Source organism: Engystomops pustulosus, chromosome 2, assembly GCF_040894005.1.
Source record: "Engystomops pustulosus chromosome 2, aEngPut4.maternal, whole genome shotgun sequence".
NCBI classification, from domain to species: Eukaryota; Metazoa; Chordata; class Amphibia; order Anura; family Leptodactylidae; genus Engystomops; species Engystomops pustulosus.
The window spans coordinates 183,666,085-183,689,476 of record NC_092412.1 but is presented as its reverse complement, the minus strand read 5'-3'; the positions used below and the strand labels follow the sequence as shown (position 1 = coordinate 183,689,476).

The window sequence follows — 23,392 nt, the reverse complement described above, 5'->3', positions numbered from 1 at the left end:
TACAAGAGAACCAACTCTCGTGATCGGTGGGGTGTCTCCTCAGTCAAAACAATCACTTCAAGACTGGAGACTCAATAATTGGAGTTGCTGCCAATATTTTGTCAGGAACATTCAGCAGCGTGTTCCTTCGAAAGCTGCCATGAAAATAAACACCTGGAATCAGGTGGTTTTTACTGCAACTTACCTGCAAATACCTCTAAAAAGGAAAGACGGGTCAAATCCACATCTTATATGTAATGAGTTCAGATTGCATGAATAGTTGTATATGAAACGCTATGGCTATAGCCTATATACCAGTGATGACAAAGCTTTTAGAGACAGAGGCGGGAATTGATTACTGGCTTTCTGACATTCTCCTTGCTGGGCTTTGTGCGCCATATTTATGAAGTGTCCGTGCCACTATATTGCTCCTTTTCCGACACTCACTTCACTGCAGCTTGGGAATTCCAACACTTTTCCTGCTCTTCTTGGTTTCCCACACTATTTTTGGTGCCCAATTATCTATGAAGTTCTATTTCACCTTCACGAATGTCGAGTCAATTTAGCCGTGCACCTATACATTAAACCCTTGTGCCAAAAACGTACACCCCAGGCAAATTTACTGCAGGATATGCGCTCCCCAATAATGGACCCTGCAACACTATTAATAAATTCCCCCAGAGTGCCCAAACTACAACCAAAACCCACCCAACATTGCAATTTAAGCAGAAACGTATTGCTCTTTGCTGTCACAGTTTTATGCTGCAAATGCAGTAGAAAGAAATGGAGAAATGCTGATTATTGTTGTAGCCTCCCTCCAGGATCCCAAGAACAGAAAGAATTGTGGGGCCCAGAGCAGGAGCACCAGTGTTAACCCAGCTCAGTCCACACCTCATCATGTCTCCTGCATTCCCAAGTAACCAAGGATGAATACGCCATATCATGAGCTGCCTGGAAGTGTAGGAAGAAGCCTTGAGTCTTACTGGGGTTACAGTCTGGGTGCTCACATACGGGTCTCCGAATGCCACCACTGGCACCCGTGTAATAGGTTAGTCACCACTGCTAAATACTCACATGCTACAGGTTTTAACTCCTTAACATAATAAGACTTACATGCACACCGGGAAATGCGCTCCATTGCCGCATTCCAATGTACATGTACATCTCAGTGATGCAGAGACAGCACTAATGCTGCGGCAGCTCAGCTGTGGGCGATAGCCAGGCTCCCACACTAACAGCTGCGATTGAAATGCTCATGATCCCAGCGGTTTAACCATATAGACACCACGGTCCTGGTGACTGAGGCATCTATATATCAGTACCGGGTATTCACACAGCAGATCGGCATCCTCCATAGAGGTGCTAACCACTTCCATGGCAGCCCTGAGGTCCTATGAAGGACCCCAGGACTGCTGGAAGTAAATACCTGTTAGATTGTGCATGCAGCACGATCTAACAGTGCTCCAGTCAGCCTATGCAGAATTGAGGTTGACTATGTAATATGCTGCAATACATTAGTCTTGCAGTATATTACACTGAATAAGTGATCAAATCATCACTTGTTCATGTCCCACCCTTGGACAAAGTAAAACCGTAAAAAAAATATATATATATTTTTTTTTTAAATGAATGAAGATCCTCTAATGCCCTAATGCCCTATCACATTTAAAAATCAAAATTTTCAATAAAAAAGGTGAAAATGTCCATATGTCTGTAATAACCTATACAATAAAATAAAATTATTACTGAACCCATATGGTAAACTCCATAAATTTAAATTTTTTTTTTAAACACAGAAAAAGTACAATATTTTCACCTCCAACTTCATAAAACAAAGATAAAAAGGATCAAAATGTAACATTTACCCCAACATGATACCAATAAAAAGTAAAGCTTGTCCCATAAACTGTAAAGCAGCTCTGTAGACAAAAAAAAAATTAAATGTTATGCCTCTTAAAAACAAAAGAATTTCTCAATAAATATTGAGTTATATATTCTGCAAAACCACAACCACAAAGAAACTACCGTATAAGCCGAATTTTTTAGCACAAAATATTTTCTGAAAAACCCTTACTCGGCTTCTACTCGAGTCAATGAAAAAAAAAAAAACCTCTGTACTCACCTTTCCAATGCCCCCTGCAGGTCCTCTTCTGTCTTCAGCTCCGGTTCCGTCTTTGGCTCTCCGCACGGTCCAGTTCCACACACAGTGATGTCAGCTAGTTGCTGACTTCACAGTGTGTGCACCGCCATAGGCAAACACTTTAATGTCAGCAAGCAGCTGACGTCATGGTGTAAGTGACGGGACCACGTGTGGAGCCGAAGAAGGAGTCTGAGCTGAAGACAAAAGAGGACCTACGGGGGACGTCGGAAAGGTGAGTACAGAGGTTTTTGTTTTTTAGGCTGGGCAGAGGGCTGCTGGCTATACACAGGGTGGGGGGAGGCACTGGCTATATACGGGGTGGGGAAGAAGGCAATGGCTATATATGGGGGGGCAGGCATTGGCTATATAGGGGAGTGCAGGCTATATACTGGGGGGCATGTGACCAATGAATTCCTACCCTCGGCTTATACTCGAGTCAATAGGTTTTCACAGGTTTTTTGTGTTAAAATTAGGGGCCTCGGCTTGCACTCAGATCGATTTGTACTCAAGTATATACGGTATATCAATAGGGTATCACCGTAATCGTGGTGACCCATAGAATAAAAATAATATTATTTTTATGATATGGTGTACAACTAACAAAAAAAGCTAAAAACCCTCAACCAGCCATTTAAACCCCCTAAATGATGTACCTGAATAGTGGCTCTCATACTGGAGAAAGTAAGCCCCCAGATGTCCACATTACAAAAAATATGAGCATTTTATAACCTGCATTAAAAAACCAAGCCAAACCATAAAGTAGACATTTGGGAAACGTATGAAGTAATGATTATGAAGTTATTAGGGTGCTATGACTATCTGCCTGAAAAGCAAAAAACTTTTTTTTACTTTTTTTAATTTCCATTTTTTTCATAATTAAATTCAAAATATATAATTTACTAATTTGAAGTACAACATGTGATGAGAAAACAATCTCAAAATCCCCTGGATATGTTAAAGTATTTGAAGATTATAACCACTTATAGTGACACAGGGCAGGTTTAAAAAATTTGGCTTGGTCTGAAAGCCCTGGTCTTTATGGGATTAGTTGCTGATAAATTTGTGACCACTAATCAGCTCAGAATACTATCAGAGTAGCCCCAGTCTAAGCTGGCCACAGGCTTCAGATCAATTATTTGGCTGATGTTTGTGCATGAATTCTCAGATGAGCTGGGAAAGAGTGATAAATGGTTGCCAGACAAATCTGATAGTCTCATGTCATAAAATACTTTCCTAGTATGGCCAGCGTTGGCAGTTTGCAGCAATAGCCTCTAGCCAATGCTCAGGTTCAACCATTACTTTATAATGGTAAGCGAAGGAAGATGAGTAATATCCATCCAGGTGGACTGCCGTGCTGTGTTCTCTCCTTCACGCGTTATCTGGTCCTTGCCATCTAAAAAGTGTGTGATCATTTCCACGAGGCAACACACAATGCATGCTTTTGAAGGGAAGCTAAAAAGGTTTATTACTACTAACAATGTATGAATGGATAAAACGATAGGACTCTGCCATCTGTGTACTATAGAAAGATAAATAACATTGGTAAAGGGGTTTAGCTATAAAGGTATATCAATGGGGTATCACTGTAATCATGGTACCAGTAGGATCCAGACAGTATGGCCCAGGATATGTATGCAAATGCATCAAACACATAGAAAAGAATAGGTAACCCATGTCATTCATAATATATACAGTGAACTTCCTTGTGATTGCGGTCAGTAAAATCTAGATAAAAGTGCAGAAGAGGTTCATTGGGGAAAGGACAGCACTAAGATTTTCATCCAATAATTTAGCAGATAAGCATCTTCATTTATCATGGCATTTCCCAGAGAATGCTTATTTGACCTCAGAAGTCACATCTCATTGACACAAATATGCTTTGCTTTTTGTCTCCATGAGAATTGTTGAGCTCAGTCTTTTTACATGACACTGGATACATTTAATACCTATCTGCTCAGGATTATAGTTTGCCCTGCAAATGATACCACCTTGCTTTTATCAACCCTGCTCTGAGGAACAAAGGTATTTTCCTTTGCAGGACAATGAACCTGGTTTGTAGAGAGAACCCATTTCCTGAGCATACTAAGACTAAAATTGAGACATACTTAACATTTGCAGTCTAATGGTAACAAGTAGGCTACTTTGAAACTGGATTCTCCTTTGTGTTATGGGGTTAAAGGGCACAGTGTACTATTATGGGAGAACTTTCCAAAATCGATGAGCACACAATTGACCCTTCGTTCCAAACCTTAATCCGAGATTTAGAGGGAAGAAGAAAAATGTAAACGTAACATGCTTATTGCCATGACACATCTCTATACACAATACTACCATACAATATAAACCAAAAAGATGGCAACTGGATAAACTTGACTGCCTATTCAAACTATTAATTGAAGATGAGGGTTCTCGCATGCATTACTGCATTGTAATGTGTATATGTACATGGAAGTGCAAGCCTAGCATACTACCCTTTTTACTGTTAGGCCTCATTCACATGACTGTCTGGGGGGATGTATCTGCGGGTTCTATCTTTTCCCGTGTCTGCGGCCGTGCGCTGCTGTTTTCTATGGATGGGGGAGCGGTCACATCCTCCTCCTCTCCAGCGCACAGCGTTATGCCCACCCGGCGGGCATACTGCTGTGTGAATGTACCCTTAATGTAACTATATTATACGTGGTCATATAAATAATTTAGTAATCCCAAAGAATCATCGATACACAGGGCTGTTACCTCTCCCACCTATAGCGATCACCTTTACTGATCTTGTACTAACTCCATATTCCGAAAACCTGCCCGCCCCCTTCCTCCCTCCTATACTACTTCTGTTTGTTTATTACAGTAGCTGGCTAAGTACCACTCTGAAATAATTTCTAGGAGTTTCCCCTGCAGCGGATTATATGTTATGGCGTGACCTATTGTAAGGTTCTATTCTGTTTTTCTATTCAATAAAACTTGATGAAACTAAAAATCCCAATGAAAAATAGACTGGTACTATGAAGTACCTATAGGGGGAAATTATTCATACCACATGCATGTAAAAGCCTAAAGCATATTCACCTCTAAATAATCAACTGTATCTCAATACACAATACATCTAATCTCTTAAAGCATCATGTATATGCTGATTTGTGTACTGTAGCTCAAATGTAGATTGATAAAAATACATTAAAAAAACATACAGCCCGTTGCTTCATATGCATGGACTAGTATGTTGCAAGCAGGGGCGTAACTAGGAGCAGTTGGGCCTCATAGCAGAATTCTGAATGGGACTCCCTTCATCTTAATCATAACTTTCACCATTGTGAAAATTTATTTAAACAGTACCTACTGAGTTTTTAGTTCCCCCTATTATACCTACATGTTGCTGCAAAACCTTAAAATATATTTTGAGTAAAGTTTTTCCATACACAAAATATTAATTCTTTCAGTAGTATAGATTATTAGTATGAGATGAATGGGCATGTGACACCTGGCACCACCACTGGTCAACTAAGAACTGGGCTACCAGCAGCTTTACTACACTCAAGACAGAGAGAGAAGCAGACAGTGCTGTATATTGTGTAGTGGTGGTGAAAGGCTACTGCAAGAGAGGCTCTCATTGAAGTGAATAGTAGCTGAGCCTGTAACCACCTTGAACTACCACTACACAATGGACAGCGCTGTCTACAAAAAACATAAGATAAAATAGCCAACCCCTTTAAGAAGAAATTAGTGTAATTGAAAATCACTATTTAGATAAATATGTAGCATGGCCATGGCCACAGCACATAGTTAGTGGTTGGGTAATTTTTTCGAGAAGTGCTTATATGCCATAAGATTGGCATAATGGTAATAATAGAAGCATTACAAAATTTCAAGGCGTTATGCTCTGAGATGTACTTGGAACCTCTTTTGGTATTCTAAGTAAAAGAGTTGTCGGCTCCCTCTCGACACTGAAGCTCTTCAGTAGGAAAAAGAAGATATAAAGCCGTCCACTCCCTGAATCCTTCTAATAAAGTCCCATGTGAATATATCTCTCCTGTCCCTCCAGCCTTCTAATTTGCAATCCCATGTAAATCCAACACTCCTGACTCTCAGCTTTCTAACATGCAGAAAGCTTTTCACTAAGTTAGCCTCCTTACATGCAGTCCTATGAAAATACACTCCTGTTGCCCCTCCAGCCTCAATAAATGACATCACTGTTGTTCATTACCCCTGCATATCCAATTCCTTGCTGCCTCACACACTTCCACTTCTGACACCTCCACAGGGGTGAACCCAACTTTTAACACCCCCAGGGCACTTTAACCCTTGGGGTTTGATCGTTCCTACCATAGAATATAGTATTGCAGTATATGCAGAATATATGCAGAATTTGCTATGGATCTATAAGATTATGCTTCTGGCACACTGTTATAGATCCTGCCAAACTCCAGGCTGCCATGGGAAGTATTCATGGCTCCCTGATAATATCATAGAGAGCGACTAACCGATCCAAGATTGGTGGCACCATTGGACATGTGTTTTGTTAACAGGTGTACATCTGTCCACCACAGCCCTGCTACAACTGTGAATGGTGGACGGATGTAGCAGGTAGACCACATGCAGCATCAGCTGTACTACATCTGCTCATCTGAGCTCTGATACATATGTCCACAGTTGACATATTTAGCAGAGCTGAGAGTCATTGCTGAGATGGTGACAACCTGGTGAAGTAGAGTTGAAGTGTCCCCCTCAGTTCTGCTCCAGCTACATCCCTCCACTTTGGACAGATGAACTTGATACCTCAGCTTTGGCATTACATTTGGAGCTGCCACACTACATTACAGACCTGGATGGCTGAGCCTGATGCTCATGGAGCAAGGGTCTGGCCAGGACACATGAACTTCAAGCTGGCTGGGCATACGGATTTCCTGCACTGGTGCACATGCACCTGTGACGTGTGGATGTCACATGACCTGAGCAAACACTGGAACAAAGTCACATAACAAATTAAATTGCTTTTTAATTCTTCATTATAGTGTTTGTCCATAACATTTTTCTGCTAAGGAAAGCAAAATTTTAAATAACAACTAATTACATATTAACTTATATTTGAATAAGCCATTTGATTATTAAATATGCTTATGCCTAGAATTCTCATTTAAATGACTTACATGAGAACAATTGATCATCACAGAGAATGAATCCTTGAGAGAGAAAAAGCTGTGTAGTAGAAGGGGACCATTCTTTAAATGTTTTAAATGCAAAAAATATTAACAAGGGTTGTCCCTCTGTACACACATTAGTTGATTCCTCCTAATAGACTATACATACTTTAAAATCATACTGTATGACATGCAGTTATCTGACAATAAAATGAATGCAATATATATACATAGATTTTATTGGTAAGATATGTAAGATCCCTTTACTATAAGTAAAATACTCTACAGCCTACTCTATGTATATATATTATATATTCAAATGAATAGATATATGCTTTACATTCATATAATTATTTCTATAGAAAAATAATAAGGCTTATATGTAGTAAGAAATCCACCATAGAAGTGTAGTATCACCTTTTCCTAACTACAGTATATTTACACTATTGTGTAGCCCGATATTACTTATGTTGTAGGCATACTTTACTAATGGACATGCTCTTCTCATGTAAGAAAGCAGATTGTCATTGTCATGCTATATATCCAAGAATGACTGCTAGTAAATATAGCACTTGGAATAAAAATGTGCATGCTTGTACTAGAACTTAAGAATACAATTACAGGCGGTCCCCTACTTAAGAACACCCGACTTACAGACGACCCCTAGTTACAAACGGACCTCTGGATGTTGGTAATTTACTGTACTTTAGTCCCAGGCTACAATGATCAGCTGTAACAGTTATCAAATGTGTCTGTAAAGCTTCATTGTTAATCCTGTTTCTTATGACAACTCAACATGTTTAAAATCCAATTGTCACAGAGACCAAAAAATTTTTGTCTGGAGTTACAATTATAAAATATACAGTTCCGACAAATTCAACTTTAGAACAAACCTACAGAACCTTGTATGTAACCCAGGGACTGCCTGTATGTACTTCTGTTGAACTTGCTAAAAGAATGCCATGAGGACTGCAAGTTACATTGATATTCTATCTTAATGTAAACATTTATAGATATATCTTTATTCAACGTCACTTAATGTAAAAAATATAGTGCTTTCATATTGTACCTATCTTTCCCTGTTAAATTAAACTAAACAGTGTTTCTAGAGGTCCTGTTCTAATCATTGCAAATTTTGGGGAAAAAAAAACATGTTGCTCACTGAAAGATGCCATTTGGCTCCAGGTTTCCCACATCTATGCCCCAATGGCAGAAATAACCATTGAGAATGTTGAACAATGGCTTCAGATGTTTTATATGTTGGATATAAATTTCATCTAGAAGAGCTCAGGATTGGAGTGATTGATTGTTTTATGTTAATGGCCTTTTTGATTTCCATCCTTACTTTAGATTGTCAGCTTTTCTGGCTATAGGTTGTTGCTATGGCATTATTGCAGTGGCATAGAAATTCCCTCACAAAGGGTACAGAACATGGTTACATAGTTCATTTCTGGATGCCAGAAATGCATTCCCAGCAATACACTTGCAAGCCTTTTACATACTCATTGGCATGAAGACCTCTCTAATACAATGACTGAGTAGCCCCTGAGAAGGGAGCATCTGCCCCTCATACTGAAGTCTCCTGTTCGGCTTCCGGTTCCTCTTTCTTTGGCTTCATTTTGCAGAATCCATGAAGACCACAGAAACATGCAAAGGTGAACTGAGGCATGGACTGTAGTGTCGGGACGCGCAATGATGTCCTAGTGTACCTATAGTAGAAGAATAAAGTTAGACCTTGTCTTTTAGAATATATTTAAGATTTACAAACATGCTATACATTAATTCCAATGCAGACGTTTGAAATTTCACAAAAAGTAATTCCGGTAATTTTTATGAAAGTAATAGTTGCACTTAACACTCTTATCTTCCCACAGAATAGTCACTTACACCAGGAAACTCCCTACCATGTGGTTATTTCAGTAGTAGGGGTTTCCCAACTTCTCAACTTAAGTCTTCCTACTTCCAGCAGAGCCATATTCTCAATATATATCGCACATGAAAAGAATATTCAGGACATCTTTTTAATGTCTCTTCCTTACCAGTTTTTTTTTTTAATGTCTATTCATTCTTCTTCCAGAGGTAACCATGTAACCGACCTAACACTACATACCTACTTGGGAGTAGGTATCTGCTTGGCATTAACATTATAATATTTTCCTGCGCTCTTCAACTGCAGCTATACCTCCTTGATTACAGTTATATTACCTACCTTACTGGATATTACACCATTTACATATTCCACACTAGACAATAGAAAAGTTACGTACCCACATAAGTGGGTGCTTGACTTGTCTCTATACTGTACACACCAGAAAAAGCAATACATCTCCACTCCCCATGTGGACTACAAAAAAACACAACCTACCAACTGTACCATATACATTGTAACCTACATCATGGCAACTTCTGTAAGTGAAAGAGCTAGGTCTATTTCAATAAATACCTTGTGTAAATGGTGTGCTGTTTTGTTCGGAGAAGCATAGTAGGAGAACGAGTCAATGGTAAACTAACACCAAAATATTAGGGTAAGACTACCAATCCTTTTTATTATGTCATTAAATTCATTACTATGCCTCTTTGGTACATTGGGTGCAATGCCCGTTTCCACTAGCCCATGGATGTACAAGTTTCAATACTTGTAATGCAAGGCATGTACACCCGTTTTGGGCAGAATATGTGCCAGATTTATGGTTAGTAAATTTAGCATTTTGATTAGAAAATGTGGATCATTGTTTCATCTGCCCAGTGTGGCCTAAAAAGAAGTGAAAAAGTGATCAAGTCAGTACTACAGAGGACTTAGGGCCTATTAATACATTTGTTTTTTTCTCAGAGTGTTATTTTCAATTACAGCATACCAACCCTTTATTTTCTATGTACTTTTTCACAAAAAGAGTCTATCCTATTATTTTCACTTTGCAGGTCACTGACTACATGTCAAAAGAACCAATTACATTTGTGTTTTATCACTGATGATGCTGGGTAACTGGGTGTTTTGTCTTCTAATTAATTTTAACCATCAGTTTTTTCAGGATGTGAAGAAAATTTGATAAACAAATGCCATACAGACTTGAAAGAAAACCGATGTGGATATAATACTGACAAAAAAATGGACTAAAAACAGTAAATTGATGTGTTCAACCTGTGCAAACGGACCCATATGTCGGTATGAACAGAAATGTGACTAAGACTCTGTCTGCTGGCAAGAACTGTCACAGTATCAACACTGCAGTTCAGACAGCAGACAGGGAGTCATTGTATCACATTTCTATATAATGCATGGACTCTTATCCTGTGTAATGTGTTCAGTCGGACCTACTTGCAGGTCAGTATCTATGGGCTGAACCATTCACAGTTATCACTGTGAAGCAAATTGTTCTGCAGACTTCTCCCCATTAAACATGTGACAGATCTACTTTTATGCAATTATTCCAGGAACTTGGTTTTATTGCATGAATAAATCCCTCAATTACATTTAAGACACATTATATATTCTTTAAGTCTGATTATACTGTTTTCTTTTGACTCCATTTCAGGTTAGAAATGACTATTATAGTTTCTTCTATTCATTCCCAAGCTGTCATGATTTCTTCATGTTCAAATCAAACAGCCTGAACAATGATTCACAAATAATATATTTTATCTTCCATAACTCTGCATGCTAGGATACAAGAATGAGGATGAAACATAAAAGAATTGATTCATACAGAAAATTATGAGTCATATTTATGTGCTGTATATTAAGTCCTGTAATCTTTACACATTAAACACACCATGAGGGCAGGGGAAGATAGACCTGCACTATTTTTAGTCCTAATGAGTTCTCAATTCTAGGCTCAGCTTCCTTTTTAATAGACAATTAAAGTTCTATTCAGTAAGGTCAAGACATCAGGAACCTGATGATATTGCAGCTCCTTAAGGAGTCATGGGATTCATGAGATTCTTAGTCACTTTCACATCAATAAATGGAACCAGTAATTAAACCAGTAAAATCCCACTGCACAATTGATCCATGAATTTCTAAGAAATACATTAAAATTCCTATATCTACAGCCATAATGGGAACACAGTGTCACATATATGTAAGAGTGGAAGAAGGTCGTTGTGACAATGAAAGATACATATTTAGAAAAAAAAAAAACTAAATTATTATTATTATTGCAAAAAATTGAATGAAATAACAAAGATACACATATAAGTATGGTTTGATTCCAGAGTTCATTACTTCCTAGTAGTTTGCATGTAATGGACTTTTGTAGTTAGTTCTATGGTAAATTTAAGGTTTGAAAAAAAATGCTGTGGGTTTTCTATAGAGATCCACAAGGGTGGTTAAAAATGTGGGACCCCAGAAAACTCTCTTCACTGGCTGTCTATGCTTTTTGTTTTAAAGAGAACCTGATTCCAATAGCCCTTCAAATATAGATGCTTTTATAGCCCAGCTTCTGTCCCTGGCTTCCTGAAGGCTACCTCCAGCGAGTCACGGGACATCAGCTTCAACAGAACGAGCCCCTGTCTTCTCAAGTCATCATCCCTCCTCCATGCCTAAATGAGCAGACTGCAGCAAACAGATCTTGTTTGCAATGAAGGGGCTCCATCCATTGAAGCTGACCCCCCTGTGATTGGCTGGAGGTTGATGGAATGGAGCCAGGTATAGCTTGATATACTTTTCTTACTTACAGTAATAGTGAAGCTGGACTATAAAAGCATTTTTGCAATCTTTATTACAATGGCTATTGGAACCTGTCATCAGTTTAAAATGTCATATCCTGATCACAGGTTCCGTTAATTAAAAAAGCATAGACAGTGAAAAAAGTTTTCTAGGGGTCCCATCACCAAGGGCCACATCAGCCCCTTTATTGCCTTCAAAATGCCAATGGTACCATCTACCTATCTATTTCCCATCTATTATCTATCCATCTATCAATAAATCTTCTATTTACCGATCATATCTTTCTATCTATCTATAAATCGATCATCTTTCATATTTATTTTCTATCATAAATCTTCCTATCTCCTATAAAATTCTCATACAGAGAATCATAGATTACCTAATCATACTACTGTTTGTAAACTACAAAGCGTTATTATTGTGCTTCCATCCAACACCATCTCCCAGCGCTTACAACGCTGAGAGATAGGGACGGATGGGAGGACCCGGCCACAGCGCGGACCGGAAGCTCCCTGTGCGTGGCTTCTGTGCCCCTGTAAACAAACATGGGCACGGATCGAAGGGACCACGGCGCGGGACATCGCCAGAGGAGGTAAGTACATGTTTATTATTTTTAAATAGCCCACCCCAGACTTGCCTTAAGTAATTTTTAAAACCCAGATAGCCCCTTTAATAAAAAAGTTTTATTTTGGGGCCCCGATTTTTGTTTTGCCCAGGACCCCACTTTGTATAAAACCAGCACTGATTGGCTGTAACATTCAGAGTTTTGGAGGAAAGGACTAGAGGACATGTAAGGAAAGCATGTGAACTTTATGAGGCAGATTTATCAAGCTGTATGAAAGTCAGAATATTTCTAGTTGCCCATGGCAACCAATCACAGTTCAGCTTTCATTTTACCAGTGCTCATGAATATTTTAAAGGGGAGCTGTGATTGGTTTCCATGGGCAACTAGAAATATTCTGACTTTCAAAAATCTTGATACACTTGCTCCTATGTGTCAGGGCTGTTGCTGGGCCTGGAGCAGGAGCTCAATTGGAGATCCGGCCATGGGTATTGTAAACTATATGTAAAAGTCAGGTTTTAACCTGTAGCAGACCTTGTAGGCCACAAAAAATTTAAGTGGCGGGCCAATGTTTTCTCTATTCTGTTTAACTATGGGACACGCAATAACTCCTGGTCAATTCATATGCAAAAACTCTCTTTCTTTGTGCAATCACTCCAGTAACCGTGGTCGTATCCAAAGACAACAATCTTGTTTCTAAGGGACAACAAGGCTACATTTATGGGAAATTATCGTCACACAGGTAAATTTTTTAATAACATCTGACTGAAGAAATGTACACTTACCGTATTTGGCAGATTTATTCAATTAAATGTCAATACCCAGATGAGAATACTCTTTTAATTATGATTCAAGTACTGGAAATCCAAAATCACAATATACTTATTTAGGATAGAATTCCCTTTGAAAAGCACAGTGTGAGTATGGAGTGAGCTGCTTATAGCAGCAATTAAAAAGCATAAATATCTAATTATTCGTAGGTGACATATGCCAGGAAAAGCATATCCTTACCATTTGCATTAGTTGACAGATACAATATTTACAGTACCATGTTTGTCACCTTCTCCTATTTGTATACACATGGACAGTCTATCTTTATCTTGCAATAAGATTTATAATGTGTTTATAATGTATACCTGAAGATACTACTGACAATGCAGAGTTTTAATGTCTTTTGTCATGGCCTAAAATACTTAACTTGGCCTTAGACATATTTGCAATATTGCCAATACAACTGTATACATTGTTTCTCTGACATAGGATTACTGGGTAGTTATGCCCTTACAAACAATGCTTTACAGCTTTTGTGACAAATGTCCACATACAAGTTGCCGGAAATAGCATATCCAATAAAAATGTCTTAAGAGACTATAAAACTGTTCTAGCCAAGTGTACTCTAGCACTGGCATAAATCTTTTCAGTGAATCCTTTATTCATATTCTCTCTTTTTTTTCTCAGGGTATTTACTATAAGAATTACCAGCATAATGAAACATGTAAAAGCATCAGACTTGTTAAAATGTATAGAAGTATTGTGCAGCTCCCATTCAAACTCACTGGTGAATGTCCCCTTTGCAATGCATGGCTTTCAGCCCTACGTGAGGTAGAAATGCAATCACATAGGAATAAAAAGCCATATACCACAGTAGAGGTCCTGGGAATGGGTTCATTACACATATAAAATGTATTTTTTTTCATACTATCACATGTATACACTTCCAAACTACAATATTTAGCTCTACAAAATACCATACACACATGTACAAAACACACCAACAAAATGGCAATTGCAACATACTAATATAATCACAAGACTAATAGAGAATCTTTGACTACACACTTTACGCAACACTGAAACGTGAAATAGACTTCTATATGAGACAAATATATGTCACATACCCGTCATTCTGCTGTAGGACTGGTGCATCATGTATCTTCAGGCTTGCTATTGTACTTACTGCCTTACTAAAATGTTCACAGGGTATTGTATATGATTTTTTTAACAGGGTATTTAAACAAATTAACATATTGTGAACATTTTAGGGATTTATATTGTGAATAATAGGTACAAAACATTCAGAGATGAGGAGTCTTTGTAAAGAACAGGCAGACGTAGAAGATTTACTTATACTATCTTTATATATATTAGTTAGTGATCGTATACCCTGCTGAACCATGGTGCCTCTCAGGGTCTGAAAAAAGCAACTGTTAACATCTGCATATCTGGAAAACTCTACTGGCTGCCTGCCAAAGGCTTCCCCACCTCCCTAGGAACCCCTATATCTGTGATGAGTAGTAGATCCCAATCTCTTTGTCTTAGAAATCCCACCCCCATCACAGATTTACCTGCTTCAGGACCTCCTTAGTTGTCCAACATATTGTAGAAAACTCCTGCTTCTCCCTCGCTCCTCTGTTTCTGATAGTATATTGTTTCTTTTTCGGCTGCAGTGTTGTCACCTTTAACTTTTTCACTTCTGTCTCTTTCCAGGTCTGTTTTTCCCTTTTGCTATTTGTGTCCTCTTTTCCTTTACTCTAGTCTCCCAGAAAGGGAGCCATCAGGCCTGCAGTGAACACTTGAGATGGATGAAGGAGGGGATATGGGGGGGGGGGGTGATGTGAGTGAGATTGGAAAGGGGGAGTAGGGGGTTTGGAGGCAGAGCTAGAGGGAAGGGGGGTCAGGTATTTTGCCTTCTCTATTCCTGAAGGAGCCTGTTAACAAAGGCTCCATTCAGCTGTTTCTGTTCTGTGAAATAGAAAATGCAACAGGCTATTATGTGAGCCCCATCTCTACAGCTCCCAATCAGACCCGAAGCAACTACTAATCTGTGCACCTGCTTCCAGCCTCCACTCACACTCAATCTCTACTCTGCAGGTGCCTACTGGAGGTTTCTTATAGAATGAATGATGGGAATAGATAAAATAGAATTCTGAATTTTGAACTTACTATTTTACAAAACACATACTGCATTTTACTTTGGTAGCCTGTAAATGGTTATACAATGCAAATTGTGTATCATATTTTAGGTTTTTTTTTGTATGGTGGGTAAAACCACATTATTCTTGTAAGTCATCCCATTGCTTCCTCTTTTCTTTTACCATTCTTTATGTTTTATATTTACAGAAGCTTTTATTTTACTACTTTGTTTACTATTGTTTTATAAAATCCCTAATGAAAATTACAGTTAATAAAGTAAAGTAAATATGCAGGCAAAGCGTAGCCAAATCATTACAGCGCTATGACAGAACAAGTTCAGTTGCTTGAATACACTGCTGCGGTCATGTGTTACACTGTAGTGAGGTAAGTGAATGGTCCAATGGGCAGGATCAGAGCTGTAATGCTAGAAAAGGGAGACCAATGGGGTAAATAATATCCCTGGGTCTCTTTCCTGAGTTGATGTTTTTTTGGAAAACAATTTTCCAGCCTCAACTACTGTACATTTGTCGCCTGCTCTGTGACACTTGAACAGACTTGTGCTACCCAGGTAACAGGGGAAATTGTCCTTTTTTCCCTTGGACCTGGTAACAAGTGTTGATTGTTTAAAAGAGTCCCTTAAAAGTAAGGCAGCGTCTTTGTCAGGCTTTCAGCACAGTTTAGAAGAAGCTGTCCTGGCCAGGGATGCACCAAAATTTTTGCTGCCCGAGGCATAAAGTCAATAGCCACTTCCATCTCCCTTACAACAATGTATGCATGTTTTTATATCGTCATACACACACATAAATACCCGCATAAAAATAGATGGCATATTACATACCACTCTTATCCCCTTATGCCCGTCATTAAGGGGCACACTTAAGTTTTCTACATATGTATGTATACTTTACACATACAATACACACACACTTAATGTTTTATGTAGAGTAGAATAATGTATAATGGAGCCTAAAACGTGGCCCATTTTAGTAGTACTGTGTCTGTGTGTGGACTTGTCTTTGTCCACCTGACTGTGCTGCATTATGGTCCACAGCAGTAGAAAGCTCTATTCTTTTTATGTACAGTACATCTCGGTGCAGGAGGGATCTGCTGGGGACTTTTAGGGCGCATTCACGCGTTGCGTTGTGCGTCACGTTTTTGGTGCATTCCACTGGCTTCAGCCTTGATTACATGCTAATGTTACATTGCATTTTAGCAGATGCAGTGGAAACGCAATGCAACCTTGGCGTGTAATCAAGGCTGATGCGAGTGGAATGCGTCAAAAACGTGACGCACAACACAGCGCATCGCGTGAATGCGCCCTTAAGGAGCCAAAGACATTTAAGGCAGTAACAAAAGTTACAGAAACTAAAATGTGCAGGATACCTTAAAAAGCTGGACTAAGCTCATGCCTCCTCCTACTTATTGCACTCTGCCTCCAGGTGGCCAAAGGTTCAACGTGCCTGATGGTAGATGACGAACTGGCTTCAGCCATCTCCTCTATTAAATGTAAATTAGTACCTTCATGGCCTGTTAGCATTCACTTCAATGGGTGGTGGGGGTTCATATATATATAATGTCTTAGCTTTAATTGCATTTGTAAAGAATGATGAAAGCCGTTGCCAGGCTCCTCTAGCAGCACAATATTTCCTCTAGCAGAACAAAAGGATGGGGCACTTGATTTCCCACCTGATTGACCTTTATCTGTCTCAGCAATTGCTATTGGGGGAGAGTCGAGAAGCCACCTATAGATTAGAACATGGTCAAACCCGTATAAATAGACAGAATTAGTTGACTTTCATCTTATATATATCTACTGTGCCAGAGATGGTCAGATGATACTGCCATGATCACTATGTTGAAATTGATCTAATGTATACTACCAGCAATACAATATAGTAAATCTGTACGGTAATGGCACACTGATCATGGGAATAATACCCAGTTGTCTGTTCATTCATTTATCAATTAATTGATAATCATAATAGTAATCTTTATTTATATAGTGCCATCATGTTCCATAGCACTTTACAAATCAATTGATAAAAAAATTGATAATAGTATTTCTAGCTAAACAGAACTCTCAGAAAAGATGCCAGATTTTGAAGGGAACAACAAAAATAAGATAATCTTCGCAAATAAAAATTACAGAGGATTTTTGGAAGTGTAGTAAGGAAGATCTTAAGGAAGTCTAGTAATTATTAAAAAAACTTGCATGATCATACAAATTAATTCTCTGTTGATGAGTTAATTATTGCAGATTCATTTAAAAGAGAGACTTAGACCAAATGACAGATTGTACACTCTAAAAACCTGACAACATGTTTTCTTTTACCATACAACAAATTAGGACTTTCAAAATGTTCCAAACGCCATAGGTTATCCCCCAGAATGCTCTTACTGGAATAATCGTTAAGAAAAGCTATAGTATAGCTGTGTAACTGTATGAAAGGCTGACTTGGGTCACCAATTGAAGAACAATCTTAGTGACACCATAAGTGCCCTGTAAAGGAGTAAAAACATATTTGCTGATGATGTTTAAAGCCCCTTGTGGCAATAGTAAAATTAAAACTAAGCACATCATTGCACGTGTGTCCATAGTTAGTAGTGGTAATTGGGTCAGGCCTGGTGAAGCTGAGATCATTTATTGGAATGGGAAATGTCTGTGAAGATGGGTTGGGTCTTCTGTACTGTATGCGGAATGACTATGAAGGAAACTGAGCATGAGTATACCCATCAGTACCATAAAGACCGAAAGGAGTGGAAGGACCCGCTTGATCCATTCACACAAGAAATCATTTAACCAATACTAATGATTTTGGAGTCTAATAGATAAGGGACTGGAATACCTCATTAACTGTATTCGAGCTACAAACATTTTTCATTGGTCAATCAAGTAGAATAGTCTATTTTATAAAGGCATATCAAGTGATGTTGATTGGCCATTTAGGTGGATACCTGTTTTATGCCCTCTTTTGGGTAGTGTAGGCCACAATGCTACGTTGAGCCAAAGGAACAATGCAAAGGTAACATTTAAGAAATGTTTGCAGTACATGGGCATGTTCCTTGTTTAATTTAAAATTACGATTAGTTAACCACGAAAAGAATATTGAAGAAAAGTTGAGAGCAAAAAACCCTAATGGTGATGGGATAGTGAGGGATACAAGCCATTTACATGGTTGATAACTTAACAGTGTGGCTGAAGTACCACCCAGCAGTTTAGTTAGTGGGGTTAAGCAAGGCCAGGTTTTACAGCAATAGCTGCAGAACTGTGTAGCTGAGCATGGGATAGCATATCATAGCCCTTTGTAACTCTCACACCTCTAACCATTCCGGACTTAGTTTAGTTTTTTCAGTACTAAGTAGTGCTATGTTTGAGACACATGCAATGATGCCAAGAGTGAACCGTAAAGAATCACAATGGCATGTGGGATCAGCAGCATCTTTATCACACCTGTAATTGGTAGCAATATGTGGAAGACTCCTGGGGATATGTCTTATGCCAATTCAGTGGGGTGTATCAGGTGTTTAAAGCAGTACTGCAATATCCATTGGTTACAGTGGGATATGGCAGGAGGAGGTGTGGGCATCCACAGAAGCCATGGATTATATAAACAGGGACATCACTAGCCCTCCTGCTGAGCGCCATATATGCCACAGTTTTCCACAGTATACAATGTATATTGGTCAGATGGAGTCAAAAATGATGCCTCCTTCTGCCAGAAAATGTCTGTGGATATGCTCAGTGTATACTTTGGGATCTGTCCTTCCAGCCTATTACAAAAAGTGATGTGGACCTAAACTAAATTCACCAAGTTCTTGTGCTTCAGCTACCAAGTTTCCAAAGCACCAATGCCTTTTAGATCATAGACTGTAAACAAAACAATCCTTCACTCAAAATGACCAGGATCATACTGTAAACTTCTTTTTTGAAAATGGCGTCCATCAAGAACCATTTTTGTACATGAAACATGCCATCCATACCTATGGAGGTTTCTGTTTTTCCTCTCTTGTACAAGAAAAACTGAATATTGTATAAGGAGGCAAGCTCTCATAAGAATAGAGCACCACAGGCAAATCCAGACAAAATTACCAAATCAGCATTTCATTGATAGACAGGAGAACCCAGGAGATGGAGAGAGAGAAAACCCAATTAGAATATCCCTTGTGACCCAGATGTGTCAAGGGCCATAAGGGCTATACAGTGGGTCACTTGTGATGTAATGTGATGACCCCTAACCACTGTACTGTATAGTTGTCCTGAGTGCTCATGACCAGAATTAAGGCACAGAAACTAATGAATTCTATCAATACTCAATATAATCAATCTGCTCTGTATAGTAGCAATACAAAGAGCACTAGTTGCCTAATGAACTTTAGCACATACATTGCTCACTCTGTGGTTACCTTCCATCTTACCCTGGGATATCACAATGCCAGAGAGTCTCTGTTTCCACTTAACTAAGCTTGTAATACCCAACACTAAATGCTTTCAGCCAGTTTTTAAGGATGATTGGTTTACATTTCTTAATATTCCTTTGCTTGATCATAGTAGTATTTCTTAATACTCCAATTATTCATGAACATTTTCATTTTTAGCAGCAAGGAGAACATATAAAATGGAAAAAACTGCCAGATCTGGAGTATGGAAGTGATAATATTTGTGCTTGCTCATATCTTTTCTCTTACACAGAGGGGTAATTTAATATTACTGGGAGGTGGGGGATGTTTCTTCAGATTCCAAGTAAATACTTCTTCTGTAACATAATATATCATTTCCACTCATCTGCAATGTATAGCCTTTGACTATATAGATTTCCTGCCTTATTGAAGACTAGCTTTAAGGAAAATATCAATTCAATATTTCTTGCTTTGATCCTTACTATAAATAGATACAGAATTCGCCAGCGACTTGCAGGAAATTTACAGGTGAGCGTATAAATAAATCCCCATTCTGAACATTTTCAGAAAATGGTTGTTAAAAAAGTTGTTCCACGTTAGAAAAAGCCAGACTTTTTTCAGAAACTGCCACAATTGTCCATGGAATGTGTCTGTTATTGTAGCACTGCTCTTTTGGAGAGAAAAAGTCTGAGCTACAGTATCAGACCGAAGCTCCAGACAGGTGTGGCAGCGTTTTCGGATGAAAGCAGTTACCTGTTTTTTTTAAACATGGATAACCTTTATATGGCTTCACATGAGCACAGTAGACCTAAACTACCAAAACATGCTCTGATTGGACTGCAGGTCTTATTTCTCCAGTTGAAAGAATTATAGTAAGCAGAATTTGCTGCCTGCTTTTTAGATCATAGTGTTATTTCCTTACACATATCAAATGTAGGAAATGGGTTCTCTGATTTATGCAGTGTCCAAGTGTATCGTCAATTTTCTCATTTGGAAAAAGTCACAGAATCCGTAGTCTGTAATTGTCACAGCCTTTATAGACTTCTAATACAAAACTTGTGTATATTTATTTTAGGTCCATCTACTCTTTCTTATCTTGTGCCCTAGTGTAGGTGGCATGATTGACAAGATCTGTGACAGGTGCATGTTTATAGCACTTAGGCGGCTCCGTCCGTGCATATCGCCATCTTCATGTAAATACACGGATAGTTTATAAGCTTATGCAACAGAAACCATATAAACAAATACATTCTAATCTGGATCTATTAAATAAGGAGTTCTTGTACATATAAAAAGACCAATGCCTTTATCCAGTAAGCAATTATTCTCTAATATGTCTTATTAACACAATGACATTATGTTATTATTGATAAATTATCCAAAGAATATTGTGAACATGTTGACCAATATTATACTAAGCTAGTACTGAAAGTGTACTGCTGTATTTCCATGGCTCTACTCCTAAGCTGCATCCCCATATCTTTTATGCCCTATAGTCTTTTATCTTTCCTCCCCCCCTGACCATGAATACATTGGCCTTTCTGACACTCTAAAGGTTTTCCTTAACCCTTACCAAGGAGCACTCCTGCTCAGGGAATCTACTGTATGTGGTGCCCTCTACCACATCATAATAGTTTGGCCCATCATGATTTAGTTTATTATTTTAGTTTAGATTTAGTTTATTATTTAGTAATGACTAGCTAGGAAACCCATTTACCTTTTAAAGATTCTGAACATAATGCATGCAGTTCATTGCAAATGTATAGCGCATTATTTCAGCCGAAGACTACAATAGTTTAACCATTTCATGGACTTCAGATATTATATAGCCAGAAAGGACAGAGGAATATGCAGTATACTTTGTTTAGAGTTCATCACTACTTACTCTCCTCTTTTTCTCTCTCCTCTTTTTAGATTTTACACATACACACCTTCTCCATCTTTTAGGATCACTTGCTACCCTGTCTCTCCTCCATTTCTCTCTCCCTCCATTTGTGCTTCCCCTCTGTTATGAGACGGCAGGATGGTCTGCGCATTTCACTCTCTGATCTGCTGCTTTACTCTTTCACTGCCATGAGCTACAACAATACCCTGGAAACTCCAGCAATTGTTGTATCTCTATGTAACCCACAAGCTCCTTCCTTCTTCTTTCTATGTTCCTTTTTTGTTTGTTTGTTTGTTTTCTCAATGTAATAATGCCTTAAATATGATACTTACAGGTTTCTGTGTTCAAGCTTTGCCAGGTCTATGCCTGTCCCCCTTTCTTTGTCCCTCTGTGGCTGCAGAATATCTTGTGTTGTGCTCCCTTCCGCCTGATCCGCTCTTAGAAACAGAGGACCCCCCTGTTTTATAAGGAGGGGCTGAGAGGGGCAAGCTGAATAAGGTGGGAACCTAAAAGGATCACAAAAACATGTCACAAGTCTTTCCAACAAAAAGTGTTTTGACTTCTCAACCAAATGAAAATTGGCTATAAGATTGCACACATAAGGATCAGGAATAGTCTCTTTTTTGGGGATGGAACAATGGTGACCATTTCTAGTTGTAAAATAGACATCAGGGTTGGGAGCAAAAGAGGTCCATTATGAAAGAAGAATCTATTTCACACTTCTTCACACTATGATGAGCTTGTTGTCAGGAGTTGGGTTATTAGGAGATGTTTTATCTGGCACATGTGAGTAGTAGTATATTACTGCTGTGTGCGTGTGTTTGAATGCATACATTTTAATATATAACTTGCAATGTAAGGCCCTACTAAACAGACACAGTGCACATTGCAAGGACATGATACAGTATATATAATATATATCCATAAATGTGCAACACTGCCTTAAACATTATATAACAAACAAGCGTACAAATATACACATGCATGATGTCACACATTTGTAGAGCACAAGCACACACACAGAAACACACTTCTACAGATGCAGAGATATTAAGATCTCCCTACCTTTCTGATGCTTCCTGCAGATTCCCAGCTCTATGTCACAGCTCTGGGATCCCTCACTACAAGGAAAACCCACATATGTACAGGATAAGGAACAGGGAGGGGTGGCCAGAAAACCGTGAGTGGCCAGTGGAAGGTAGCTAGGAAGATAATGAGAAAGGGCAGTGAAAAGGTAGGTGAAGAGCCAGTGGGTTTCCTTTTGCACAGGCAAGGAGTGAGGGGGCAGTGAAGGTAATAGGAGAGGGGGAGTGAAGGGGGGTGGATAGTCTATGTCACCATACATCCCAGTGGAGAAATGCAAAGATGCTACTAACCCATTCAGCACTGGTCTTGTTTACAATTTGTATTAAGTGGTGAATTCATGACTCAAACTTTTGATCAGTAAATGATCAAATAAGTTTTTCTCCATTATGGAAACAATATCAACTATGCAAATGATTATGTACATTTTAGAGGACTGAATTAACCGGTTAAGGACCGGGCCCTCTCCTGTTTTTTAATTTCCATTTTTCACTTTTTTTATTTTTACACGTAAAGAGCTGCGTGATGGCTTGTTTTCTGCGTAACAAATTGCACTTCATAGTGATGGTATTGAATATTCCATGCTGTGTACTGGGAAGGGGGAAAAAAATTCCAAATGCAGTGAAAATGGTGAAAA

General features: G+C 38.7%; 1 protein-coding gene across 2 annotated transcripts; it reads right to left on the bottom strand.

Moving 5' to 3' along the window:
- Window positions 1–2,130: 2,130 nt before the first annotated feature.
- Window positions 2,131–22,969, bottom strand: BLACAT1 (BLACAT1 overlapping LEMD1 locus). Of its 2 annotated transcripts, XM_072137512.1 has the most exons (3): window positions 22,738–22,969; window positions 22,005–22,178; window positions 2,131–8,957 (listed from the first exon to the last, which is right to left on the bottom strand). In XM_072137512.1, exon 3 carries the CDS (start codon window positions 8,915–8,917, stop codon window positions 8,816–8,818), a length of 102 nt encoding a protein of 33 aa, XP_071993613.1. In that variant the 5' UTR covers window positions 8,918–8,957; window positions 22,005–22,178; window positions 22,738–22,969; the 3' UTR covers window positions 2,131–8,815. The 2 variants fall into 2 exon arrangements, with proteins under 2 accessions (XP_071993613.1, XP_071993614.1); XM_072137513.1 differs by lacking the exons at window positions 22,005–22,178; window positions 22,738–22,969 and adding an exon at window positions 14,822–15,006.
- Between the last annotated feature and the right edge of the window lie 423 nt (window positions 22,970–23,392).